This window comes from Podarcis erhardii, assembly GCF_964252035.2.
Source record: "Podarcis erhardii genome assembly, chromosome: 12".
NCBI classification, from domain to species: domain Eukaryota; kingdom Metazoa; phylum Chordata; class Lepidosauria; order Squamata; family Lacertidae; genus Podarcis; species Podarcis erhardii.
This window is the reverse complement of record NC_138513.1, coordinates 10,378,864-10,406,698: the sequence shown is the minus strand read 5'-3', so window position 1 is coordinate 10,406,698 and position 27,835 is coordinate 10,378,864. Positions and strand designations below refer to the sequence as shown.

Sequence of the window (27,835 nt, the reverse complement as noted above, 5' to 3'; positions counted from 1 at the left end):
GGGCTTCGCGAGGAGGGGAGCCTCGGCCCAGGACCCGAGGCGGCCGCTCTCCCCGCCCTTTCTCCAAAGCCGCGCGGCCGGGAGGGACCCTCCATGGCGAAAGAAGCCGAAGAGCGGGAGCTGAAGGTTCCCGAGGGGATGTTCAAAGATGTCAAGTTCTTCGCCGTGGGAGACATAGGCGCCGAGGTGCGTGGCTGGGACGGGCTCCCCTCGCGCGCGCCCCCTCCGCCTGCGGGCGCCTCAAATGCCCCCTCCTCCCCCTCCCCGCAAGGCGACGCGGGCCACGCGCTGACAGCGGCTCGCGCCGGTTTTTTGAGCGCGCGGCCTCTCGGGAAGGGAGGGGGGATTTGGGGGGCGGGCGCGTTCGAACCCCCCCCCCCCGCGCGCCTTGGCGGCCGTTAACGGCTCCCAACGGCCGCCTCCTTCCCTCCCCCACCTTCTCCCAGTATTTCTGTTGCCGGTGTCTCGGCGTCCCGCGCGCCTTCTGGAGCCGGGCAGGCCCTACGGCGGCCTCTGTTGCCTGGCTGGCTGGCTGACTGGGGAGGCGACAGAGGAGGCTGCACTTCTCTTTTCCTCCCCTCGCGGCTTCCCCAGAGTGGGGGACGTGCCCCGCGTCGCCTTCCTCCCTCCGGGCGCAAACTCGCGCTCTCCTCTTTTTCGGCCTGAGTTGGGGAGGCGGCCAGGACTAGGCCCCGTCCTGGGTTTTCTCCGCCCGCTCTCCTCCTCCTCCTCTTCACCTGGCAGGCGTCCCCTCCTTTCCCCGAGGAGCTCTGTTTTATAAATCCGAGGGAAAGCGGCAGGAGGGCCAGGTCGAGTAAATGGCACCTAACCGTGAAGGGAAGCTTTTCCCGAGGGTAGTCCGGCTGCAGGGGAGAGAGGCGCGGGTTCCTGCGTGTAAACAAACTTACCCCTGAATTAAGAAAAAGGGTTCGCAGGGAGAGGGCTAGGCTGTATCCTTTCCCCTGAGGTGGTCGTTTTCTGCATCCAAGGCTGTGTGGGGGGAACATTAAATATCAGCCTGGAGTGGTACAGACAACAGGGAAGCTTTTCTTCTTAATTAGCTGGCCCTGACTGCATCAGAGTGTTCACAGCTGTCTTGAGGCAAGGCACAAGACCCCTTCACAATATCCTCCTGGTTATTGACATCTCTTGCCATTTTGTCCCTTGATCCTATCTCTCTCCAGCCTTGTAGGCAAAATAACTCATCTTTATCTTCACTCTCATTGTTTTGGTAGCTTTTCTTAAATTCATACACACCCATATCAGTTTCTGGATCCTGGACAAGGTTCTCATCCTTTATTTTCAATACCCTCTGTGTCTTGCTTCTTGTGTCTTGCTTTTAGTGTCTTGTTTCATTCTCTCCTGTGCTGACATCATTAGTGCTTGTGAGTTTTGTTCATCCAGCTCCATCCCAGCCATCCAGAAGTCCCTTGCACCTTCAAATAACTGCCCTTCTGACTGAAAATGTCTCTCAGAACACCTTGGTTACACTGCCTCTCTTCCTTCAAACCTATTCTTAAAACACATTTTCTGCAAAATCTTTAGCTCGGCTACCAAGCCTACATACCCTGTTCCAACTAATCTTAAGTACATGCAACTGAAATAAACATCCTTCCTCTGTGCACCCTCGCCTCCATTTCTGTCAACCTTTCTCTGGTGTAAACCTCTATATATGTATCATCCTATATGATAAAGATGTGAGCAAATGCATTATACTTAGATTTTCACACTGCTACTGGAAATCTTGCATACCCAATCCACAATCAGTGGTAAGCCTGTAACAACAGCATCAAAACAATGAAATGGAATAGCAAACAAAAGTGAATTTAGAATTCAGATTCCTTTCATGCAAGAATTCTGATTTGGAAAATGCAATGAAAAGAAACATTGGCATCACCTTGCATTTCACTTCCCACTGCAATAGCCTATAATGTGCCTATTTGTGCCTGCTTGTATTGCCACACTAAGAGCTGGACATGATAGGAGACCAGGGTGAGTAGCTCAGAGTCCCATGGTTGTGTGTTGCAGTTTAGCTGTGCACAAGGAGTGCTTATCTGGGGAAAGATCTGACTTTAATGTAAACAAGCCTCTAGGGAAAAACACTTGGCTTCAATAGTGTCTAACATCTGCATTTTCCTGAAAGTGAAAACCAAAAGCCCTCTTGTTTTGTAGGTTATTCAGCTTTTGAAAGATGGCAAGGCGAAGGAGGTTTCTTACAATGCTCTGGCATCACACATCATTTCAGAAGATGGAGACAATCCAGAAGTTGGTGAATCTCGTGAAGTCTTTGATCTTCCAGTAGTAAAAGTGAGTACCTACAACATTAGAATTGATAGTTTTAACTACAGTAAACCTAATTTTAGTGCAGGACCTTCAGGGTTATTCATATCTTAGAATCAGCACTTGAGTGCAAAAAAAGTGTACTATATGTGGGAAACCCTGTATTCAGAACCTGAAATGTGAATGTTGCGATCCATTTTACTGTAAGTGTGCTTATGATGAGAGTACTATATATTAATTCAGCACACTCCCTCTCACCCTCAAAATGGAATAATGCTAGCAAGATTGCTGTCAACAATTATCTGGCTGGCAAGGGAAAGATATTGCTTTATATATAAAAAAACATAAAAATATACATTACCATGAACTTGTACAAGTTTGCATGTTTCTTATGCAGTGCTTGGGAATGCTAATAACAAGGGAGTGGTCACAGCTCAGTGATAGATCACATAATTTGCATACAGAATGTTCCAGGTTCTGTTCCTCTCCAGTTAGGAATGGGGAAGCCTTCTCTCTGAAACACAGCCACTGCCATTGTAGTGTAATATAGACAATATAGAATAGAGTGAACCAATGTTGACTTAGTGACCTTGTTTCCACAACGTGATAAGCCAAACTATGTCTTACAGAGAGTGGCTCGCAGCTGCTGTGCTCCTCCCTGATATTTTTTTACTTCTGCACTGTGCTGTGTTAGGCCAAGGTTTGGTTTAGTAGTACATTGTCCAAACCTGGGCTTGTAATAAACCTGTCTCCTCAATAACCATAAGTCGGCTTTGAAGACATGCTAAACCATACCTTGACTTAGTTCAGCACACAAGTAAAAAGTACTGGGGAAGAGCAAAGTGACGGTGAGCACCTCTCCAGCCTGCACAGTCTCAGTAAGCTTAGTTTGGCTTCCTATGCTGTGTGAAACCAGGGCGCTATAAGGCAAGTTCCTGTGTTCCTGTCAATAGATGTTAAATAGCTGATTGGTTAATTTAAATTTGGTACATATTTGTTAAATAGACAGATATTTATGGGTTGTAATGTGCATTGTCTGTTGGCAACTCACTACATGCATTATTTTCACCTGTTTTTAGCCTTCTTGGGTGACTTTGTCGGTTCGATGTGGAGTTCTTCTGCCGTATCCTTTTTGGTTAAAATGTTAACATGTGTTATGCTTATTTAAAACTTAATACCAGCAGAATATTGGCTAACACAGCAGCTGTTCTAGAGGATTAATTCTTTCGTTATATGACTGAGGCAGTGTTAGTGGATGATTGCCTTGACTGGATGGATGGGAGGTTGCCTGCTCTTGATAGGGTTACACTCTCTCTCTGAAGAAGTGGGTACACAGTTTACAGGTACCATTGCTGTCACTTGAGGCTCAGGTGGCCTCAGTGGTGTGGAGTGCCTTCCATCAGCTCTCGCTGGTGGTCCAGCTATGCCTCTTTCTGGACAGCAATAGCTTAACCTCTGTTATCTATGCTCTGGTAACCTTTAGGTTAGATTACTGCAACACATAATACGTTGGGCTGCCTCTGAAGACGGTTTGGAAACTTCAACAGGTACAGAATTCTCCGGCCAAGTTGCTCACCAGCGCAAGATGGTTTGAGCATATCATACCGATCCTGGTCCAACTGCACTGACTGCCAGTTAGTTTCTGGGCCCAGTTAAAAGTCCTGGTTTTAACCTATTAAGCCTTGTGGCTTAGGACTGCAATACCTTAAGGACTGTCTCTCCCCATATGAACTGCCTCAGACACTGCAATCACCACCTGAGGCCCTTTTTCATGTGCGTCCTCTGTGAGAGGTCTGGAGCGCAACAACATGAGAACGGACTGTTAAAAGTATGTACCTGGACTCACATGTGCGCAGGCAGCACTTAGGTATGTTCGGTTACAGTGTAGTAGGTTAGAAAGTTAGAGGCAAAGGCTATAAACATGTACCAGGGAGTAAAGTATTAGGGAACTCAGGAGGACAAACCTCCAGATAAACATGCATAGGATTAAACTATTAAGTGATATGTTTGGACCACCCATTTAATTTTGTGGTTGATGTGTGACTCTAACCTGAATTGGTGAGACCCAAGTTGAAGATTAGGAAACAACCTATTATTATTACCTGTACAGTGGTGTCTCGCAAGACGAAATTAATTCGTTCCGCAAGTTTTTTCTTCTTGCGAGTTTTTCGTCTTGCGAAGCACGGTTTCCCATAGGAATTCATTGAAAATCAATTAATGCGTTCCTATGGAGACCGCTTGCCAGGCTGGCGGTGCGGAGAAGGGCTTTTCTCCCCACCGCAAGCCTTCAGGACAGGTACGGGAACAGAGGGGAAGGCGCGCAAGCTTCTCCTCTGTTCCCGGGGCTTGCGGTGGGAGGAGGGTTTTTCCTCCCCACGCCAACATTCAGAACAGCATTCTGAAAGTTGGCGGTGGGAAGGAAAACCCTCCTCCCACCGCAAGTCTTCAGGACAGCCATCCCAAGGCTGGCGGCGGGAGGAGGGCTCTCCACCCCACCGCCAGCCTTCGGAGCAGCCATCCCAAGGCTGGCGGCGGGAGGAGGGCTCTCCGCCCCACCGCCAGCCTTCGGAGCAGCCTTCCGAAGGCTGGCGGTGGGGCGGAGAGACCTCCTCCCGCCGCCAGCCTTCGGAGCAGCCTTCCGAAGGATGGCGGCGGGAGGAGGTCTCTCCGCCCCACCGCCAGCCTTCGGAGGAGGTCCGAGGACAGTGGGGAAGACGCGCTGCGCTTCCCCGCTGTTCCGGAGATTTCCCTATGGGCTTTCGTCTTGCGAAGGAAGCCCATAGGGAAATTCGTTTTGCGAAGCGCCTCCAAAACGGAAAACCCTTTCGTCTAGCGGGTTTTCCGTCTTGCGAGGCGTTCGTCTTGCGGGGCACCACTGTATTATTATTATTAGAATTTATATACCGCCCTATACCTGGAGGTCTCAGGGCAGTTCACAGAATAAAATACTTTTAGAAGTATTCATAAGATTTTTCTTAGCTATTTGAGAAGCTTTTGGTAAACCTGCACCAGTTATTCACTTTACATCTCATTTATATTATATCCTTGACTTAATTTTGTCAGAGTAAATGGTTTCTCCCCAGAATCCTGTCAGATCTTTTTTGGAGTTGCTGCTTGTCTGTCTCAGGTAAGATGTTTATCCAGATAGTTGTATGTTTATGCTGATAGCCAAATGATGTGTCAGAAAGTGCTTTCCCCTAAATATCTAGTGGTAATTTTTTTTTACCTTTTCTGATAGGTTTCCGCTGAAGACCGAAGTACACTGTGGGCTTTGATTACGTTTTATGGTGGAGATTGCCGGCTGAGCCTCAATAAAAAATGCACTCATTTGATTGTGCCTGAGCCAAAAGGGGTAAGAGTTTTATTATGTGGACATGTTTTCCCATTTTAATGTTACTTTGACTTTCTGAGATATAGAATCAGCATGATTTATACAAAAAAAGCTTCCCTTGTCAACCTTTTACATTTTTTTGGAGGGATCCATTCAGTATGTAGCTGGGAGTGATTTATAAGCTTTTCATTTCAGAAAGCTTTTGATGAAATCAAAGAAAATTGGCATTCATGTTCATGAAGTACTGGTTCATTTGTGTTTTGGTAAAAGATTAAAATATAGAATGGAGAGTAGCAGTAAATTGCTAATTAATTTTCACAGTGGAAGGAAGTTAGACTGGGATCGCCTATTTATTTTTTATTTTGTGAAAAATAACCCAGTATTTAATTTTATAAATGATCTGTGGTTACAGTGGGATAGCCAATTTGCACTAAATATTCAGAAAGGTAAAATGGTGAGCAAATTATAAAGATCTTGCATCAGGCAGCAAATTATTTTGAGTAGTACAGTTAATGGATGTAGAACCAAGACAGCTTTAGTTTTTTGCTTATATCACATGAACCTCAGTTTATTCCAGCCTTGTAAACCAGCCTGCAAAAGTTACTACCTTGTAATAGAAATTAGTAGCCATGTTTTTGCTGGGATCAGAAGTCGGTGTACCCCTTGCATAGCAGCCTGTTCTGCTGGGTACAGGGAAGGAACACTCACCAGTCCACTCACCTCTATGTGCTTATGTGCACGAAATTCCTTGCTGTGAATGGCTGAAGGCTAGTGCTTAAATAAAAGGTTGCTTTATTCCTGCTATTTAAGTCTCCAAGTTGCATTTATTTGGCTGGAAAGCCCTTCAGTGTTCTCAAGTACTGTATCAATACTTTTTTCAGCCTGTATTACACAAGAATTGCTGTGGTAGTTAAAACTTCCCCACATCAGGACTGCCTGGTCACTAAAGTACCTAAAAATAGGATGTTGGCACCATTATAACTTTTTTCGTATTTAGAAATTTAAAATTCTTATCTCTTTTTGCCAGTTTTTCTCTTTGCCTTTTTCTTTCTTTCTCTCCCTTGTTGCCCAGCAGGCTGCAAGAAAAGGAAGAGATCACTCTTGTCAGAGGTCAGATTGATAGGTTTCAGAGGGTTTTTGAAATTAGTTTGAGGGTTGCAGGTTGTCCACTCACATTTTAGAGGACCGAGTAACTAAGTTTTTAAGGAGTTTATAATCTTAGAAGGAGTTTATAATTTTATTTATTATTAGTAACCAGGAATGTAACTTATTGAGCTGATGTAAACCAATTTAATTAAAACGAGTGTTTACAAAACTAACACTATCTAAAAGCTAAATTGACTCATAATTGGAATGTTTTTGTTCTTCTCAGGAGAAATATGAATGCGCCTGTAAAAGAGAAAATATTAAAATTGTGACACCTGACTGGGTTTTGGATTCTGTATCTGATAAAACTAAAAAAGATGAGGCTTCCTATCATCCACGATTAATTATATATGAGGAAGAGGAAGAAGAGGAGGAAAATGAAGATCAGGATTCTCAAAATGAGGCCAGCACAGATGAAAAGTTGTCAAGTCCAGCATCTTCTCGAGAAGGCTCACCTTTGGGTGATCGAGCTTTTTCACCTAAATCTATTGATGCTGATAAAACGAAAGGAGAGCTGATGTTTGATGATTCATCAGATTCGTCTCCTGAAAAGCATGAAAGAAATTTGAACTGGACACCTGCTGAAGTTCCACAGACTACAGCAAAGCGCAGATTGCCTTCAGGCAAGGATTCTGGATTGATAAATTTGTGTGCCAATGTCCCACCTGTCCCAGGCAATATTTTGTCCTCTGAGATGAGAAGTAATATAATGGCTTCAGTACAAACTCCTCAAAGTTCTGGACGTCCCGAAATGATGGCTGCATGGAGTCCTGCAGTACGGACATTAAGAAATATTACCAATAATGCTGATATTCAGCAGGTTAATAGACCATCAAATGTTGCGCATGTAAGTATCTTAAAGTACAAGTTTAAAAAAATGTTTGGAAGTGAATAGCTTTTATGACTTTGATACTATAAAATACAAAGAGAATTGTTGTAAGGATTACAACTAGATAACGCATGTGAAGTGGTTTTAGTGCCAGAAAGCACTATACAAATGCTGTGTTGCACTCAAACAATTACAGAAGTTTTAGTACATTGATTACAGTGGTAACTTGGTTTACAAACTTAATCTGTTCTGGAAGTCCATTCTTAAACCAAAGCATTTTTAAATCAATGTGTGCTTTCCTATAGCAGCAGGGGGGTCAATTTACAAATGGAACACACTCAACAGGAAGCGGAACATGTTTTGCTTCCAAGGCAAAGTTCACAAACCAAAACACCTACTTACGGGTTTGCAGCGTTCTTAATCCAAGTTGTTCATAAACTCAGCTGTTCTTAAACCAAGGTACCACTGTATATGAGTTTAAATTTTCTTGCCGGTGATTTTTGAATCCTTTAGTGTAGTTGGGCATAGTCTTTTCATATTTTATCCTATGCTTGTACGTGTGCCGAGCCACTTGCCCTTTTACTTTACCAAGGCCTGCAACATGCAGAAGTCTTCTAAATTAAAAAGAAATAGATGATAGAAAATGTGAAAACATGTTCTTAATTGTGCAAGTGAGCAAATCAGACACAGTGCTGTGGAAATGAGGAGCAAATACGTAATTCATATGCAATTTGAAAGAATTCTTTAGATCAGTAAATATTTTCCCCATGGTAACTTATCATTCCATGATTACTATTTGAGGGGTTCCCTTCAGGGTTTTTTCCTATAAAAAAATTGTATTTCTTTACATTTTGTTGCCTGCCTTAGCCTTCTGATACATCTCTTAGGTGTGGATAGTATCATTTGGCTGCATAAGTACCAATGCTCATCTCAACTTCAGAAATAGAAGAAACTACTTGAAGAGAAAAATGAGCACAGAGAATTTTTACTGTATATTTCTTTTTAATTATGCTAGCCTTTCTCTTAATGTGCGAAGTGTAGAAGCATAATGCTGTGTTGCATGTTTTATATCACACTTCCTACAACATTTACCTCCCTCCGTGCGATCTGTATATTGGGACCTCTTGAAAATTCTCCCATTTGCCAATGAATATAAACTTTCTGTTAATTTGTATTCAAAATAACTGTTTTGTGGAATAACTAAATGCTTTCCTCTATTAATTAGACTTCTAATAAAGTACAGTTTTAGTTGAATGCTTCAGAAAGTTTTCAGATTTGATTTATGCTTTTCTGTTTTCAGTGAAATGTTTTGAAGGAAAGTTTACATGCATCCTTTTGTTTTCTAGATCTTGCAATCACTTTCTGCTCCTACAAAAACTTTGGAGCAGCAAGTAAACCATAGCCAGCAGGGACATTCAAATGCTGTGTTGCTTAGTCAAGTTAAATTGACTCCAGAGACACACTTACTACACCAGCAGCAGCATCCACCTCAGCAGTCACAGCAGCAGCAGCAACAGCAACAACAGCAGCAGCAGCAGCAACAACAACAACAACAGCAGCAGCACCTCCCTCTCTTGCATCTTCCATCCCAACAAATTGTGCAGTTGCAGCAACAGCAGCAGCCACAGCAGCCTCAGATTACTCAACAGTCTTTCTCTCAGCAGCCTCATCAGTTTGTGCAACAGCAAGTTCATCAACACCAATTCTCACAGCAGCAGTTACAGTTTTCTACACAACAGATACATTCTCAGCAGCAAGTACATCGTCCTCAACAACAGTTGCAATTTCAGCAGCAGCATGCCTTGCAACAGCAGTTGCATCAGCTACAGCAACAGCAGCTACAGCAACAGCAGCTGCAACTACAGCAGCAAAACCTTCAACAACAGTTACAGCAGCAGCAACTACAGCAGCAACAACTACAGCAGCAACATTTGCAACGAATGCAGCAGCAGCAGCAGCAACAACAACAAATGCAAAATCAAGCATCTCAACTCTTGACCCAGACTTCTCAGACATTACAGCATCAGGTTCCAGTTCAGCCATCACAGCATGCTCAGCAGCAACAGTTGCAGCAGCAGCAGCTCTTTGGGCATGATCCATCCATAGAAAGTTAGTAATTTTGTTCTCGTGTATGTTAGCTGAGGCTTTAATTACACTTATTTAAACAGTAGAACACTCCTCGCCCCCTTTCTGACCCAGTGGGTCTACAATGTGTCTTACAAATCTAATTAAAAGGTTCATGTTAAAACTGTAAGAGTGACGATATAAAACATCAGACAAGCAGTAAAAGAGCAGCTGAGATCAGAGCAAGCAATTCCCCAAACAAAATACCAATGGTGATCTGATTGCGAACCATCTTTGTTGACAGCTTGAAAACCAAGAGTAGAGTAAGGTAGAACAAACCACATCTGGAAGTGAGTTTCTCAGCACGGTGCCATGGCCAAAAAATAGTTTCCGCTACAAACTTTCACGTAGGAGATTCTTCTAGTTCAAACATTTTCCAAGACTTTTTTGTATTTGATAATTTACATGTGTTATGGGGCCATTGTCAGTCCTCCATTTCAGTGGACATGCTCAAGTTTAGAGCTTGTTGGAATGAACTCATGGCCTATTTTTATTAGACCCACCAGTGCTCTCATTGTTTACAGATTACTAAGCATTTTTCACAATGCATCCAAATACTAGTGAAGGGCAGTCTCTGCGCGGTGCTTCTTCACTTTTGTATGTACGGTAATGGGCAGAGGGAATAACCCATGCACAGTCCCTGAGGTGATGTGTGCACAATGCAACTCCAGTTCACAGAACTGTTTCTGCATCTGCAGAACACCCTTTAAATTCAGCCACTTGCTTTCCAACACCAATCTAAAGTTTGCTGGGAAGTGGAGGACCTTGCAGGTGTGCTTATGTTCTGTGAGCTACAGCAAGTTTCACTCTTTGAAGAGATGAGTATAGCAGTAAATGAAGACCTTTTTACTATTAATGGCAGCCCATTAAATAAGAGAAAATATGCTAGAGTATTTTGTATTAATTTATTTTTTATTACTCTTCTAGTTCCAGAAGACTATTTTCTGTTGGGTTGTGTCTTTGCAATTGCTGATTATCCTGAGCAGATGTCTGATAAACAATTACTGGCAACATGGAAAAGGGTAATTATTTGTTCTGTTTGTGAATATTTTTCAGTTTTGTGCATTAGTTTTTCAGTTTCTTAAACAAAAATAGGTATATTTAAAAACCAACAAATTGTTTTATTTTTGACTTACCAGATTATTATATATATTCCATGTCTATAATATGTATGTTACCAACAAAGCACACAAAACTTCATCTTCTTTGTTCTCCTTTTAACTGATTTTTTACTATTACTAGCTTCAAACATAATTTCTGCGTTTCTTTGTTATCTGTTTATCAGAGGTCCATCTGCCAAAATTTCCCATTACTCTCAAGTAACAAGCTTACCAGTTAGGTTTTGTGCAAAATACAGTGATAAGAGCCTGTATTACCTTCACAGGTTTTAAACTATGGCACATACGTAACATGGCAAAAAAATTCAATAAGTGTTGTTTGATTAACAAACCTTTTAAGTGTGTCTAGTTTTTATTTTTCTAGATAATCCAAGCAAATGGCGGTACAGTAGATCCCACATTCACAAACCGGTGTACACATCTTCTCTGTGAAAGTCAGCTTAGTAATATGTATGCTCAGGTAAGACCAAATGGCACAAATGTACTTACCTATGTTTGTAAGAGCTGTTTATTTCCTTACATTGAACGATATAATAGTTCAGGAACAATTTATTACAAAGGTGAAAGTATCTATAGATACATAATTTATGTTCTCCCAGTCTTTTGCTGCTAGTAACCTCAAGGCAACTTAAAACTGTAAAATACAATTTTAAGCATATAGTTTCAAACAGCAATAACATAAGATTCTCTGTGCAGTCATGGCCTGTAGCTAGGTCTTCTCCCTCCTCCTGAGTAGACCATTCCTCCTAGGTATTCCCCTGCTGTTATAGCTGTTTGGTTCAAATGATACTCATGCTATGACTTGGGGCTTCCCATCTGCTCTGTCACCACCTTTGTTCTGAGGCCCAGGAGGCAATTGTGAAGAATTGGGGATGGGGTTAGAGGGTGCTTTCTCTCTCTCTCTCTCTCTCTCTCTCTCTCTCTCTCTCTGTGTGTGTGTAGAGAGAGTGGGGGGGGGGGCTTGAATAGGAAAGAGACAGAATACAAGAAATAAATATATATTGTATCTTTTGGTTGTTGTTCTGTAGATTATGGTAGTTGTATGCTCCCTACAGTTGAGAGTGACTAACCCTAAGGATTGGTGGGCCTGTATCAGAGATGGCACTCACTGCAGTCTGAGGACTTTGGTTCATCTGTATCCCATACCAACCTCATTTTTGTTTGAAAGTGGGTGGCTAAAAGCTTTATAAACCTAAAGCAGCAACATATATATATTTAAAATATTTTCATACACACCTACTAAAATTTATATGTACAGTGACAATGTTTTGCATTTGTGTTGCAGGCTTTGAGAGAAAGGAAGAGATGTATCACAGCACATTGGTTGAACTCTGTGCTAAAAAAGAAGAAAATGGTACCACCTCACCGAGCTCTTCATTTTCCTGTAGCATTTCCACCAGGAGGGAAACCATGTTCACAGCATGTAAGAAATTAACTCTAGCATTTTGCTTGGAAGGTGCTGTTGCTATTATTTCTTTTACTTCAAGCAGCTTTTAATGTCGGAAGATATAAAAATGAGCAAATATGTAACGTCCTGTCTCTGAGAATATTTTACAACTCTAATTGGAATTAATAAAATTACATGATTGAATTCAGGATTTTTTTGTACTGCACCTAAATATCTTTATGTAAATGGGATATATTTCCTTGCTGTGCAATTTAAGTTATCTTTAAATCTCAGGTGTGGAACTGGTTTGTTTGTTTGTTTGTTTGTTACTCCTTTTTATGTGAGGATTACTGCATTATGAAGGGTTTTCTGTTCGATGGTAAATTTGGTTATCACATTGAGAGTTAGGCAAATGGTTCAGTTTATGAAAATGATATCATAAAGCAAGAATGGAGAACAGGGGCCCCTCTAACATTCCTGACCTTTGGCCATACTGACCATGACTGAGATTTGGAAGTCCAACAATATCTGGAGGGGTATAGATTATGAACCCCTGTCATAAAGTGACTGCCTGAAGATTTTACCACTTCCTATTTGAATGTTTGGTTTGGACCTTTTCTGTCAAGGGTTGCTTACACCTTGAATCTTCCTACATCAATTAATAATTCCACGAAATGAACCTTGGAATCTTTTGGGGCTAAAACGCAGTACGAAAAGATTTAGATAAATAGAAAAACGTCTGGCTGCAGTTATGTGTCCACATTTTGAGAATGAGAAGAGTTACTGTTTCATAGCATACTTCAAATTAACTGAAGACTTGGGAAGAAAAGGTTACCCATAATATGTACTTAAAGAATAGGACACTTTTGGTAGGCATTGAAAGATGGGGAAGGAGACACATACTACAAATGACCAAGAGAGATTTACAACTTTTTCTGATAGTATTTATTTGAAATTTCTGTTTACTCATATTTCTGATGGGTGAATCATCTTCTGTTCCAGATAATCTCAGTGACAGGTTTTGTTGATAGTGACAGAGATGATCTCAAGCTGATGGCCTACCTCTCAGGTGCAAAGTACACAGGCTATCTTTGTCGCAGCAACACAGTTCTCATCTGTAAAGAGTAAGTGGCTTATATTTATTTTGATTTTTTTATTAACCATGATATATCATCATCAACCTTTATTATGGTCCAGAGACCCAACAAATCGTTACAAAGCAATACCCAATTCATACAGCCTACCTCCAGGTTAAACAAGCATTTCGTTCAGAATATAGGGATCATTGGTTCTTGCAACCACCGACAAAAACTTGGCCACTGCTAGTGTTCTAGCGTTTGTCCGGTCTTCCAATAGGAACCTGGCATAGTGAGCCTCTGATTTTCCTGGGAAAAGTACCAGCAAGGGTAATATCAGTTCAGCCCTGACTTGCTCATATTTTGCACAGTGCAACAAAATATGTTTTATGGAATTGATATCTTGAGCACACGAGCAAAGTCTGTCCTGGTAGGGAACTCCTCTCAACCTGCCATCCAACACTGCAGAAGGAAAGACATTTAGTCTGGCTTTGGTGAAAAGCCTTCGATAATTTGGTACTGTCAGGTTTTTAATGTAAGATGTTAACTTAAAGACATGCCCATATTGTACTCCTACTGCCAGCGGACTACAGACTGCGTGTGATCGAGATTGCAAGTCACCATGATATATAAATAATATTGTTACAATTTGTGAAAATATTAGTGAGTATAAAATTATAAAATAAACAAGAGAAGTTATTACATTCTAAAAAAAATTATCCCAATTGGTATCTTTTGTTTTAAATATATATATATATATATATATATAGTTTCATAAATTGGTTTTATATGTGCAATTGTTTTAAATTTTTATTTATGCAATTGTTTTATACAAGTTTTTATTGTAAATGGCTTTGGGATGCCTCATGGGAAGCAATTCATAAATGAAAAAAAATAAGATGTTTAGTATCATTTGTGTCTCTTTTCCATCCATAACAAGGCCAACTGGTTTAAAGTATGAGAAAGCCAAAGAGTGGAGGATACCATGTGTGAATGCGCAATGGCTCTGTGATATATTACTTGGAAATTTTGAAGCACTGCGGCAAATACAGCACAATCGATACACAGTATTCAATCTTCAAGAACCACTTGCTCCTAATCAACATCTGGTTTTAAACCTTCTTGGTAAGAAGAGTTGCCAGACATACAGCATAGCAAATGTTAGTTTTCTGCAGTAAAGAAATATATGAATAAATATATATGTTGCTCAGACTTACGAACTTTGTATGGCTTGGGACATGTCAGTATGGCTGTTGCTTGGGTTTCTGATTTACTGTTCTAACTAAGAAAGGTTTACTCAGAAGGAAGCCCCATAGGAAATGACATTCATTCCCTTTAAAGACTTTTAGGATTGCACTGCTAGAATGTTTGTGCAAAACTGGAAGCAACACATGAAATAAAGGGTAGTACATATTTACTTTCCTAATGTGAACTGCGTCACTTTTGGGGTATGTTCCATGCATACTGTCAGACTATGTGTGTGTAATTAGCATGAAAAGACTGTATGCACTGAACTAGTGTGGTGGAGTGTGCAGAAAATATATGTCCTCATGTCAAAACTTGTTCTTTCCTGTTCACTATTCCCAGATGCTTGGAGAGTTCCACTAAAAGTATCGTCAGAACTTCTAATGGTATGTGGATTTGCTAATAATTTATTTACTTTAACTGCTATTTCAGTGGGGACATCATAAATCTGTTTGGACAAAGGAATGTAAATGCTTAAAAGATTCATTTGTTTAAGATACACTTATGCTGTCCTTTGTTTAAAATTGATTCCAGGGCAGCTTACATAATATAAGAATAAAGAATCCAATTTTCAAAATATGATTTGCTATTTAAATGATCTTTGAACGTGTTTGGATTTTTGCAGAGGCATATTAGCAATACAAGTTTGACAAGAGTGACAAGTGAAAATGGAAGTGAAAACTTCAGAAGTTCTTATGGCTGCATCAGGGTGGTGGGAGTACATACATTTGGGGCTGTGGCTTTTCTCATGCTAAACCAGGGGTCTGCAACCCGCGGCTCCAGAGCCGCATGTGGCTCTTTTACACCTTTGTCGCGGCTCCGGGGCAGAAACTAGCGAGGGGAGGAGGCGCATTGTGCGCCCCGACACTCCCCACTGTGGCGGGCGCTGTACTGGCTGTGACGTCGCATGGGGGTGGTGCGTGCGTTAGACACGCACTGTCCCAACGTCACTTTCCCGCCCGCCCGCCCGCTACATTGTAAGGGGCATGTACGCTGGTCACCGCATTGAAAGGGGGCATGTACGCTGGTCACTGTTTTGAAGGGGAGTGAAGAACACACACACACACAAAAGGTAACTTGTTAATTTAACGTTTATTTCTATGAGAAGGAGTAATTCTGAGGGGTCAAACAAAGAAATAATAAAAAAGTGACAAAAAAGTTATTTTTATAATGACGAGTTTTGCGGCTCCCAGTTTTTTTCCCTTCGGAAACGGGTCCAAGTGGCTCTTTTTGTCTTAAAGGTTGCAGACCCCTGTGCTAAACTATAGTTTAGCGTGGCACTGACACCAGGCCATGTCTTGAACAACCTTCAGTTTTGATACTGCTTTCTGTTGACAATTTCTAATATAAGTATTTGATGACTGATGAAGCATACTAGGTTGTGTAGTATGCACATACACAAACTACCGCATTTTTCGCTCTATAAGACGCACCAGACCATAAGACGCACCTAGTTTTTGGAGGAGGAAAACAGGAAAAAAAATATTCTGAATCTCGGAAGCCAAAACAGCAAGAGGGATCGCTACGCAGTGAAAGCAGCAATCCCTCTTGCTGTTCTGGCTTCTGGGATAGCTGCACAGCCTGCATTCGCTCCATAAGATGCACACACACTCCCCCTTACTTTTTAGGAGGGAAAAAGTGAGTCTTATAGAGCAAAAAATCCGGTAATTAACCTTTCTCCAAAAGGTTTTAAACTGCATCTAGGCTCCTATGCTGAGCGTTAAGTGTGCTAAATTTGTTTTTATTTTAGTTACTATGGCTAAAAGATTTTGCTGTGAAATAGTAAATAATTATTAGAGGGGAAGTGCGTGTGTGCGCGCGCTTATATATTTCTATATTATTTGTTGTAGGGTGTGAGACTACCACTAAAACCAAAGCAAAATGAATCAGTAATTCAACCGTCAAGCAAGCGGCCAAGGTAAGAGAGTGGCCATTCTCCAACGTGTCACATTCTTAGTCTATTAAATAAAGTTATCAAAACGACTGCTAAAACTTCTGGAAATCTCCCTGTCTGGAGTGGCAAACTGCAATCCTAGGGGACGACTGCAGCATTTTGGGCCCCTCTGTCTCAGGACTCTCTCAGCACTTCTCAAACTTGGGTTCCCAGCTGTTTTTGGATTACAACAGCTGAGGACCCAAATTTGAGAAATACTGACTAGTCTATAGGAGTGCCTGGCGTGCTCTGGTCCATGGGATCATGAAGAGTTGGACATGACTAAACGACTAAACAACAACAGGCTATATTGCCTTCCTAGTTCTCAACCTTGCTTTGCACCTTCGTTGTGTTCTTTTGCCTGGGTGGAATGCGCTCTTGAACTATGATGAGGTCTCTTGCTTGCATTGATGGAAGATTGAGAAATTTGTACTGTGTGTGTGTAGAAACCTTTGGGCTGGACCTTTGTGTGTACTTTGCAAAGGTAAGAGTTGCACCTGCTGCTCCACCCACTTTTGCCTCTGGCCCATTCAACACTAGCATGTTGATCTCTGAAGGTCCCCTATGAGGGCCCCTTCATGGCCTGAAAAATGTTCCCCAGCCCTGTTCTATATTATCATTCTGCTGATGATTATTTAGAGAGACACTTGTCCTTTGGAAAGTGAACAGTTTGGAGGGAGGAAGGAGGGTGCAAACTAAGTCAAAGTATGTAAGAAAACATTAACCTTGAAATAATGCCATACGTAGGCGCTTCAGAAATGAAATATTCTACAAAAGATGGCTGCACCAGCTAAATCCAAACAAAAGTTGCATACGGTGTGTTTCTACACACTTCATGGACCTTCTCTACATTTAGATATTAATCATGAAAACAGTATATCAAAATTGTGTTGAATTTTAAATCCAAAAATACCGTGTTTTGTATTAACAGTATTTTGTATTTGTAGAATTGAAGACTTGCCAACTCCTAATAAAAATGTGACATCAGAATTGACACCAGTAGTGCTCTTCACGGGATTTGAGCCTTCCCAGGTGCATCAGTACATCAAGGTGACTTTCCTCTGTCTTAACAGAACAAACACTTTTGTAACATTTTTCTCTACTGAAAGCCCTGCAAAATAATCTAAAAAGTTTGTCTTGTGATTCTATACTTCTGGTGGCCCATTCATGCAAGCAGGTTACCAGTTGCTGCAACAAAACATACATGTATGAAAGCTCTTTTAGATCTACTATATAGTCTTGTACAGAAACCTAAATCATCATAAGAGCCTGCGGGATCAGACCAAAGGCCTATCTCGGGGGTTGCTAATGAGGGGTACATGTGTCTGTAGAGACCTCTTCTGGCACCCACAGGGTTTCCTCCCCTCACCCCCTCATGCTGAAGTTAGGCTTGAAAGTAGTGTTCTGTTGTAACTCATAAAACAGGTTGCGGTGTGTGTTTAGTCTTGGTGTTTGTATGGTGCCCATGGCAATTTATTTACTTTGCAAATCTATCAAGAGGCCCCCAAAATTTGACAATTGTTTGGCCTATCTGGTTCAGTATTCTGTTCTTTGGTCTAATTTAACAGGACTCTTCTTTGACTTCTGGTTGCTAGACTATATGGTATATCTAGGGGTAAAGGTAAAGGGACCCCTGACCATTAGGTCCAGTCGTGGCCAACTCTGGGGTTGCAGCGCTCATCTCGCTTTATTGGCCAAGGGAGCCGGCGTACAGCTTCCGGGTCATGTGGCCAGCATGACTAAGCCGCTTCTGGTGAACCAGAGCAGCGCACGCAAACGCCGTTTACCTTCCCGCCAGAGCGGTACCTATTTATCTACTTGCACTTTGACGTGCTTTCAAACTGCTAGGTTGGCAGGAGCAGGGACCGAGCAACGCAAGCTCACTCCATCGCGGGGATTCAAACCGCCGACCTTCTGATTGGCAAGTCCTAGGCTCTGTGGTTTAACCCACAGCGCCTCCTGCGTCTCTGTTATCTAGGGGTAGTTTCACACAATTATGTTTGTTGCAGTGCCTGCTAATGTAAAAGCATAAAAGACATCAGAGGTGTGGCATCACAGACATAGGTTTTATCACCTTACAGCAGCTTTCTCAATCTTGGGTCCCCAGATGTTCCTGAACTATAGCTCCCACCATCCCTGACCAGTGCCCATGCTGGCTAGGTATGATGGGAGTTGTAGTCCGACAACACACAAGGTTGAGAAAGGCTGCCTTACATTGTTTTTTGGTGGAGCTGGTACATGTGCTTGGTTACTGGTTATCAAATGTACGGTAATTATGTGTATGCTTGTGTGAACTAGGCTTAGTTTATCTTGCTTTTAGTTTGATTGAACTCCAATTGCATGGAGCCTGGACAGCCCCGTGGTTTTCCACGGATCTGAGGGCAATGAAACAATCGTTGAGATGGCTAGAGCGCCGGTGGCGGATAACTCATTCCGAATCTGACCGGACACAGGTTAGAGCTCAACGTTGAGCCTACCAAGTGGCGATAGCGACGGCGAAGAAAAATTTCTTCACCGCCTCTATTGCATCTGCAGAAAACAGCAGCAGGAGACTTTTTCAGGTGGTTCACAATTTAGCGGAACCACCTGCAACATCGGGGCCCAGTACGGGCCACATGTTCTCCTGCAATGATTTTGCAAAGTTTTTTTGCAGATAAAATCGCTCAGATTCGGGAAGAAGTAGATTCCACCGTGGGAGCAGGGCCAGGGCGGGAGAGTGCTAGAGTTTTGTCTAGTCAAGTTGAGTGGGATCAATTCCAATCTGTTACCTCCGAGGATGTGGACAGGCTGCTTGGACGAGTGAAACTAACCACCTGTCTCCTGGATCCTTGCCCATCCTGGCTTATAAAAGCTAGCCGGGAAGGACTGGGCGATGGGCTTCGTGGGGTGGTGAATGCTTCCCTCCGTGAGGGAGCCTTCCCAGACCCGCTGAAAGAGGCGGTTATTAAACCGCTTCTTAAAAAACCATCTTTAGATGCGGCCACGATGGCCAACTATTGCCCAGTCTCAAATCTTCCATTCTTGGGCAAGGTGATAGAGCAAGCGGTTGCTGAACAACTCCAGGCACGCCTGGAAGAAGCGGACCATTTGGATCCCTTCCAGTCGGGATTCAGGCCTCATCATGGGACTGAAACTGCCTCGGTCGCACTGGTTGATGATCTCCGGCGGGCTAGGGACAAAGGTGAGAGCTGTTTCCTAGTTCTGCTGGATCTCTCAGCGGCGTTTGATACCATCGACCATAACATCCTTCTGGACCGTCTTGAGGGGCTGGGAGCTGGGGGCACTGTCATACAGTGGTTCCGCTCCTTCCTCCTGGGCCGTGTTCAGAAAGTGGTGGGGGGGATGAGTGTTCAGACCCCTGGGCACCTCAGGGTTCTGTCCTCTCCCCCATGCTTTTCAACATTTACATGCAGCCGCTGGGAGAGATCATCAGGAGGTTTGGGCTGGGTGTTCATCAGTATGCGGATGATACCCAGCTCTACCTCTCTTTTAAATCAGAACCAGTGAAGGCTGTGAAGGTCCTGTGTGAGTGTCTGGAGGCGGTTGGAGGATGGATGGCGGCTAACAGATTGAGGTTGAATCCTGACAAGACAGAAGTACTGTTTTTGGGGGACAGGAGGTGGGCAGGTGTGGAGGATTCCCTGGTCCTGAATGGGGTAACTGTGCCCCTGAAGGACCAGGTGCGCAGCCTGGGAGTCATTTTGGACTCACAGCTGTCCATGGAGGCACAGGTCAAATCTGTGTCCAGGGCAGTTGTTTAAAAGCTCCATCTGGTATGTAGGCTGAGACCCTATCTGCCTGCGGACTGTCTCGCCAGAGTGGTGCATGCTCTGGTTATCTCCCGCTTGGACTATTGCAATGCACTCTACGTGGGGCTACCTTTGAAGGTGACTCGGAAACTACAACTAATCCAGAATGTGGCAGCTAGACTGGTGACTGGGGCGGCCGCCGAGACCATATAACACCGGTCTTGAAAGACCTACATTGGCTCCCAGTACGTTTCTGAGCACAATTCAAAGTGTTGGTACTGACCTTTAAAGCCCTAAACGGCCTCGGTCCAGTATACCTGAAGGAGCATCTCCTCCCCCATCGTTCTGCCCGGATGCTGAGGTCCAGCGCCGAGGGCCTTCTGGCGGTTCCCTCATTGCGAGAGGCCAAGTTACAGGGAACCAGGCAGAGGGCCTTCTCGGTAGTGGCGCCCGCCCTGTGGAACGCCCTTCCAGCAGATGTCAAAGCAATAAACAACTACCTGACATTCAGAAGACATCTTAAGGCAGCCCTGTTTAGGAAAGTTTTTAACGTGTGATATTTTACTGTATTTTTGGTTTCTATGGAAGCCGCCCAGAGTGGCTGGGGAGGCCCAGCCAGATGGGCGGGGTATAAATAAATAATAATAAGTGTTGTTGTTGTTGTTGTCGTCGTCGTCGTCGTCATCATCATCATCATGTGGCTGGAAGCTATAACCTTTTATTTTTTAAAATACAATTTTCAGAAACTCTACATTCTTGGAGGTGAAGTAGCAGAATCTGCCCAGAAATGCACTCACTTAATAGCGAGTAAAGTGACACGTACTGTAAAATTCCTTACAGCTATTTCAGTTGTAAAGCATATAGTAACCCCAGAATGGTTGGAAGAGTGTTTCAAGGGCCAGAAGTTTATAGGTAAGTAATTCTTAAAGTTTGTCAGTATAAGTGATATAAAGAGTCTCTCCTTTAAAACAAAAAAACGAAGCATGCGCAAAATAGTGCACTTCTTGCTGTTAAGCAGGGGGACAATACTGAAACAATCAAACCAAAAAATGTTGAAATAGAAGTTTCCCCTGTGACCAGGGTAGTGAGTCAGGTAAGAGGGTTAATGCCCCCCAGCTCTGTGTACTGTATTTTACTTGTAGGTACAGTTTACAAAGCAGTGCTTAATATTTTACAAAATATTATTATTACTACTACTACTATTATTACTATTATTATTACAATTGTTAATTTATTATGCCACCCATCTGACTGGGTTGCCTCAGTCACTCTGGGGGGCTCCCAACATCCACCTTTATGGCTATGCATGTAGAACTTTAACATCTCTAGTGCCATTTTTAATGAGTGATTTCTTTTTCTAAATTTTCAGTGGTTTTAAAAGTAGTTCCTCTTCACTCAGCAATCTTCAATTAAAGCAAGTACTTAACTCCAGCTTCTTATATTGAGTTGTGCTGCTTAATTTAAGGGTCCCAAGCAATTCTTAAAATTAAGCTATGGATTTTTTAAAAGAAGACAATCGCTAGCTGCCTCATTGGCATCTTCCTTATTGATGGAACTTACAGTGGGGCAACTGAATCTAAATGCCCAAACTAAAGTAGTAGTATCTGATATGATAGTCTATAAATTCATAAATAATAATTATTATTTTTATAACAATTTATTTTCTCAGTAGTAGATGCTTGCATCTTTTTGTGTTATGAATAGTTACAGTTATATTTTTCCTCCATTTTAGAAGAGCAAAACTACATACTCAGGGATGCAGAAGCTGAAGTTCTTTTCTGTTTCAGCTTAGAAGAATCTCTAAAGAAAGCACAGGAGACACCGCTCTTCAAGGTACATCAGCTTTTAAAAAGCGCTAAATCCAGATGATTTGAACCAAGTGTTTAAACATGAGTGTTACCATCATGTATGCTAGCCTAGAAAAAAAGTATTTCCAACCACTTGTAGCTTTTATTTTGAAATATAAGTAGTTCAGTATAACTAAATGTTGTAGAGTGGATTCCACTGAGGCATCACACCAACAGCTTGGTTGTAGCTTCTAAACATAATAATAATTTAGAATCATGCATGTGCTTTCATTTCCCATCTGCTTTGTAAGTTTGCTTATAGCAGTGTCTGCAAACAGAATGATCACTGTTAACTGCCACCATGATATGCAAACCCAATTCAAATCATGACTTTGGAATATGGTTTGCTAGCCAATTACAAACTGGTTTATCAGTGCAAAAGTCAGCATAATTCTTCCTTCACCATAATTTGGCAGGTTTTCTGAATTGACTGATTCTCTTTGAGAAGTACTTGGCCTGTAAATGACTTGTTATATTACTATTTATTTAGAGCCTTGGTACCCCTCTGTTCAGCCAAAAAGTCTCCCAGAGTAGCTTACATACAATCAAATAAAATAAGTCAGTCCCTGCCTGCAGGCTTACAGTTTTAAAAATGATACTCAAGGGAAAAGGCACAGGGAGGGAAGAAGAAGAAAAGAATCAAACTCTGGCATCAGTTCTTAAACAGTTGTGGAGCTCGTTTTTGTATTTGTAGAAGAGTAAAACCTTATGTAGTTTATAAAACTCCCAGCACATCAGCGTCCTTTGTTATACTTGTCACTTCAGCTAGTTCCTCACTGTCCTGGAACTTAACATTTTTTATTTTTTATTGGCTTTGGTAGGGGAAGAAATGGGAGCTTATCCATGTCGCCTCCATCCCTTTCTGCAGTTCCCAAGACATTGTTCTCTCCTAATATCTATCTACCTTCTTTATGAGATTCTTTGCAATCTGGTTTTGACTCTGTGTCCTTTTGGATCTGTGTCCTTACTTAATCTTTGATACCGGCAACTATCCACTTCTCTTATCTTCTTTTAGTTTTCGCAAATCTCCAAAACCTTTGGTTTTATTCCTGCTTCTCAGTCCTTTGCAAGACCACTATTTCTTGATACTTAGTTGTTGGTTATTTTTCTCCTCTAGTTCAAAATCTTAACAGTTCTTTTACATTTTTCCTATGTACAAGTGATTATCAAGCCTCTTTTATTCAGCTCATAAATCCATAATTTTGTAATTATGGTCTAAAGCTCGGCTCTTTGTTACTCATTGAAACATCATTTTGAGAATGGCAACTAAGGTTTGACATTCATAATTTAAAAGTAATATTTCAAATTATGAAATTGCCAAAAGACATCCCTTCATGCATTAACTCTTTACAAATAATGAAGAGTATTTATGCCTGACCATTTTAATGCTTATATCTGTAATTTTAAAACATTCCATTTAATGAATGACTGTCCTTGTAGAACAGAAATAATCTGTCAGCCATGTCGTTTTATACTGCAGTTTGTGTAGGGAACCCAGAGACAGTCTGATTCTCTTCCTTTGTTAAAAATTTTAACTGCAAGATCCACTGAAACTTGGTTATTCTTCTGTTTATTGGTGCCTCTCTTTACGTTACTGATAAGATAGCTGAGTACTTTCTATTTTAAGCAAACATTAGGAAGCAGGTGGTAAAGTAAGAACTTGCTGTAGGTTCCTCTGTAAACATAGTTTTATTTTGCTTGTATCAAACTGCATTTATTTATTTCTTCGTAATTCAAACTTTTAATTATTGTAACATTCTTGTCTCCCCACCCACCCACTTCTACTTCGAAGTCTTCTTCTACTTGAGTACACTGTATAAAAAATATGGGGTGGGGCTGCCTTGAGATCTTGTAGAAATAGCAAGTCAGAACTTCTTCCTTCCTTGTAGAAGAAATTAGCAAGGTATCCATGGCGAACATCAGCTTAAGGGGGGGAAATGATAACATTAGAGAAGAGGCAGGACAGGGTGAGAAGTTAATATACCACAAAATGGAATCCTAATTAACAGGAAGTGGACAGACCACACTGGTACCTTGCTCTGTGACATGTGGTCAGTGTCATAAATGCAAACATACAAATGTGTTTTGTGTTTCATAAATGTTTTGATTTTAGGGAAAGTACTTCTATATTACACCTGGAATTTGCCCAAGCCTTTCCACTATGAAATCTATTGTGGAATGTGCAGGAGGAAAGGTATTGAACAAACAACCTTCTTTCCGTAAGCTCATGGAACACAAGCAAAACAAAGTGAGTGTGATCTTGATTGATTTTCTAACACCTTTCTGCTTAGAAAATGTGTCCATTTGAGCTGACTCAATTTCACTATTTTTAATACAGAGTTTATCAGAGATTATTCTGATTTCTTGCGAAAATGATCTTCACTTATGTCGAGAATATTTTGCCAGAGGCATAGGTATGTGTTCTTTATACTTATAACAATGTTTAACAATGCAACATGGTACCAGCACTTTAAGGAAAGAAATGTATCCTAGTCTAATAGTTTGGTTAAATAGTTGAAATATATATCAAATCCTGGATGTGTGGGCTTGTGGGAGATTTTATACATACAATGGGCTTTTGCATAGTATTAGAAGAAAACACCTTTTGCTAGGGGTGAGTATCAGGTTCAGATAAATCCCAATGCAAAATGTTGGAGGTGAAACAGGATCTGTCAAACAGGTGCAGCATGGATCAAAATGAAGACCTCTGAAAGTTTCATTCCATTGTGATTCATTATTTGAATCGGTTCTGTTAAATCAAGTGCTCTGTACAGTGGTACCTCGGGTTACATGTTTTCAGGTTGCAGACTGCGGGAAACCCGGAAGTACCGGAAAGGGTTACTTCCGGGTTTCGCCGCATGCACAGAAGACCAAATCGCACCACGCACGTGTGCAGATGCAGCGCTGCAGGTTACGAATGCTGAGGGTTGCGGACGTGCCTCCATCACAGATTATGTCCGCAACCCGAGGTTCCACTGTAATGGAGAATCTAAAAAGGGGGCTATATTCTCCCCCCCCCTTTCACTTGCTGGTGAAATTTGCAGGGAAAGGAAACCTACCAGAGTGTATTAAGACTGTGAACTTCAGGAAGATCCATTCAGGCTTCTTTGTGCACAGGACTCCTAAGTTTATTCTATTTTTTAGAAGCAGGCGTGCCAAGTGGTGGAGCCTGAGGGGGCCTCAGCCCCCCCCAAATTTTTCAAGGAGGGAGGGAGGGCTGGGCTCCTCCCTGCCGATGTTGTGCTGGGAAGGCTGAGAGCAGAGCCCAGCTCTGCATTCCCCATTCTCCACCCGGCACACAAGTGCCAGCATCGCCGGGACACCTGTGTGTCCCAACCCGGTGCATGAACACTTGTGCACTAGGTGGGGGTGGGATGCTTCACATGATGCGCCCCGCAATGTGGAGGGGGGGCAAGTCAGCGCTCATGGAAGCAGGCAACCCCAGTAGTCTAAACTGCTTATGCTTTGCCTTTATATGAAGAAAAGTTCTGCTTATTTATTTGAATGAGGTGTACTAGGAAATAATAAGGGATTGAAATCCAGACCTCTCTGTCAGAATAAAAGATACCCTTTCACCTGCAAGCTCCCCAGTGAGCTTTAGTTTCACTTCTGAGAAAATAAAAGCGGTGTCTGTGTGACATAACAGTTAACTTAATGGAATGACTAGGACCACAGTGCTACTTGGAAGGCTGGCAACTTGCTGATCCACCTCAGCATGCCTTGTTAACAACACAGTCCAACTCAATAATATGAAAGACAACCTTGAATCACCTCAAATCACATTGTTATTCAGGCTGCACACAGAGCCAATGTACACCCGTGGTGTATTTATAGCTTTACATTGAAGATGTCAAACTTGGCACTAGCCCAGCTTATGAGTGGCCGCTTCCATGACTTGTCCGGCTCACCAGTCGCAAATGTGCCACAGTCTGACACAGCTTGCACAGGTCTGTTCCTGGCACCTAACTGCCAAGTATCCCTTATGCACACTGCCTCTTAATCAAAATGTCAGTCTCCTCGAACATTAATGTTTTAAGGATACACACAGTGCTTCATAGTTACCTTGAATAAGTGCTGCCTCCGTCTTTCTTACTTTCAATTGGCAACTCCTCAATCCAAGTCCTTAAAAAGATCAGTAGTTGCAATTAATTTGCCATGGATGTCTTGATTAAGTTTTATGTCCCCCCCCCCCTGTATTTGCAGATGTTCACAATGCAGAGTTTGTTTTGACTGGCGTTCTTACTCAGACACTGGATTATGAATCATATCCTTCATATGCTATATAAAATATGATTGTGTTTTCTGTATTCTAGCCTCCCTTAAATTATGTGAACTTTGCTAGCTGTTCCCTTTATTAGCCATATATAGTGTTTCTAACTAATGAATGAATGTAGATAATTGGAATTCAGGTAAGCTGGTATCACCTTTTACCACGGCATGTTTTATTCCCTCTTTGCTCTCACAGGCTCATTGAAGTACAGGTTAATAGTTTTCACCTGTGTTTGCAAAAATACTTACTGGTTTTTACAGGAAGTTAGAATTGTTTGCTAGGATTCCCTGAAATTAAGGGCACATGCTTTAATCTTTTGTTGTGACTGTCTCTTTAATATGAATATGCTGTCTCTAAAAAAAAAGAGGAATTAACATTTGAATTAAGTGTTGAAACACATATATTCTAATCAAAGTATAGCCTGAAAAATACACATTACAGTGTTTTGTTGTTGAGTGCATATTTACCTTAGAAAGTTGTAAAACCATGTTGATGCATTAGTCTTGAGAAACAGATTCTCTCTCTCCTTATGTTATCCTTTTCTTGTACCCAAAAAACGATTATGGCAATCTGCACATTTCAGCATAGCTTTTTCCTTAACCCAAGTGTACATATAAATTCACTTGACTGGAAGTAAAAATGCCTTATTGCTGTAGACTTCTTGAATCCTTCCTTCCTTCCTTCCAGCTTTTTCAGCCTGTGGATCAGTTGGCACTTCTGGAGTTCTTGTCCCCTTCCTCCCTTGTTTTGCTGAAGGCCAATGAGCAGTTTGAGGCAGGAGAGCAAACGTTAATTGCATCTGTTTAAGATGTGCAGCATTTTATTATTAAAACATAATTAACTATGTTCTTTGTATTATACTAGAGAGAGGTTACTTTTTATATCACAAATTAGTTTTCCTAATTTTTTTTAGTTGTCACAACTGTTGGTACTTAACCACACAAAATTGGAATGTAAAGAGAAAGGGCTTGTGGTATGTAAATTATGGAAATAAAGTATTTTGTATTTTATTTTATTAAGCTCTGTTTCTTTTATATTACTAATATCCTGGTTTTTGTATATACATACTTTTAAATGATGTTTCTTTTTAAATGATGTTTCTTTAAGATTTCGTAGTGGCTCCTTTCCTCTTCTTTTAAATATTGTGCAATTATGGCACTATGGTAAGAGTAAATTACTCTAAATCATTCTTTCAAATGCTGTAAGATAATCTTCCCTTTATTTTACAAGGTATGTTTTAATATTAAAAACCAAGTATTTTAAGCAGAATTTATTGTTAATGTTTTGTGTATTTCTACTGAAGTTAGGTTGAACTCATTCATATCTGCTGTTATAATTTTTCTTGAAATAATTTTTAATGAAATAAATATGCAAAAAATGAATTCACAGAACTAAACTCACTCAAGGTGAATTACATTTGCAAAATTATATTGTACATAATGGAACTAATTATAAATTGAGTATATGTTATTTAAAAACTAGTATCAAACTACTGTTTCA

General features: G+C 41.5%; 1 protein-coding gene and 1 long non-coding RNA gene across 3 annotated transcripts; one reads left to right on the top strand and one right to left on the bottom strand.

Moving 5' to 3' along the window:
• PAXIP1 (PAX interacting protein 1) lies at nt 1–27,345 on the top strand. Its single transcript, XM_081834225.1, has 21 exons — nt 1–186; nt 2,173–2,307; nt 3,360–3,403; nt 5,344–5,407; nt 5,519–5,632; nt 6,984–7,604; nt 8,933–9,695; nt 10,638–10,732; nt 11,193–11,288; nt 12,114–12,251; nt 13,218–13,339; nt 14,232–14,416; nt 14,879–14,922; nt 16,387–16,454; nt 17,417–17,519; nt 20,962–21,130; nt 21,951–22,051; nt 24,179–24,313; nt 24,404–24,479; nt 26,269–26,333; nt 26,951–27,345. The coding sequence occupies exons 1-21, from the start codon at nt 94–96 to the stop codon at nt 26,960–26,962; spliced, it is 3,243 nt and encodes a 1,080-aa protein (XP_081690351.1). The 5' UTR covers nt 1–93; the 3' UTR covers nt 26,963–27,345.
• On the bottom strand, nt 12,521–26,944 carry LOC309326090. Of its 2 annotated transcripts, none has more exons than XR_014150130.1 (3): nt 26,803–26,944; nt 26,128–26,187; nt 12,521–13,330 (listed from the first exon to the last, which is right to left on the bottom strand). It is a non-coding gene; the product is annotated as an uncharacterized lncRNA (long non-coding RNA). The 2 variants fall into 2 exon arrangements; XR_014150131.1 differs by lacking the exon at nt 26,803–26,944 and adding an exon at nt 26,584–26,668.
• Nucleotides 27,346–27,835: the final 490 nt, after the last annotated feature.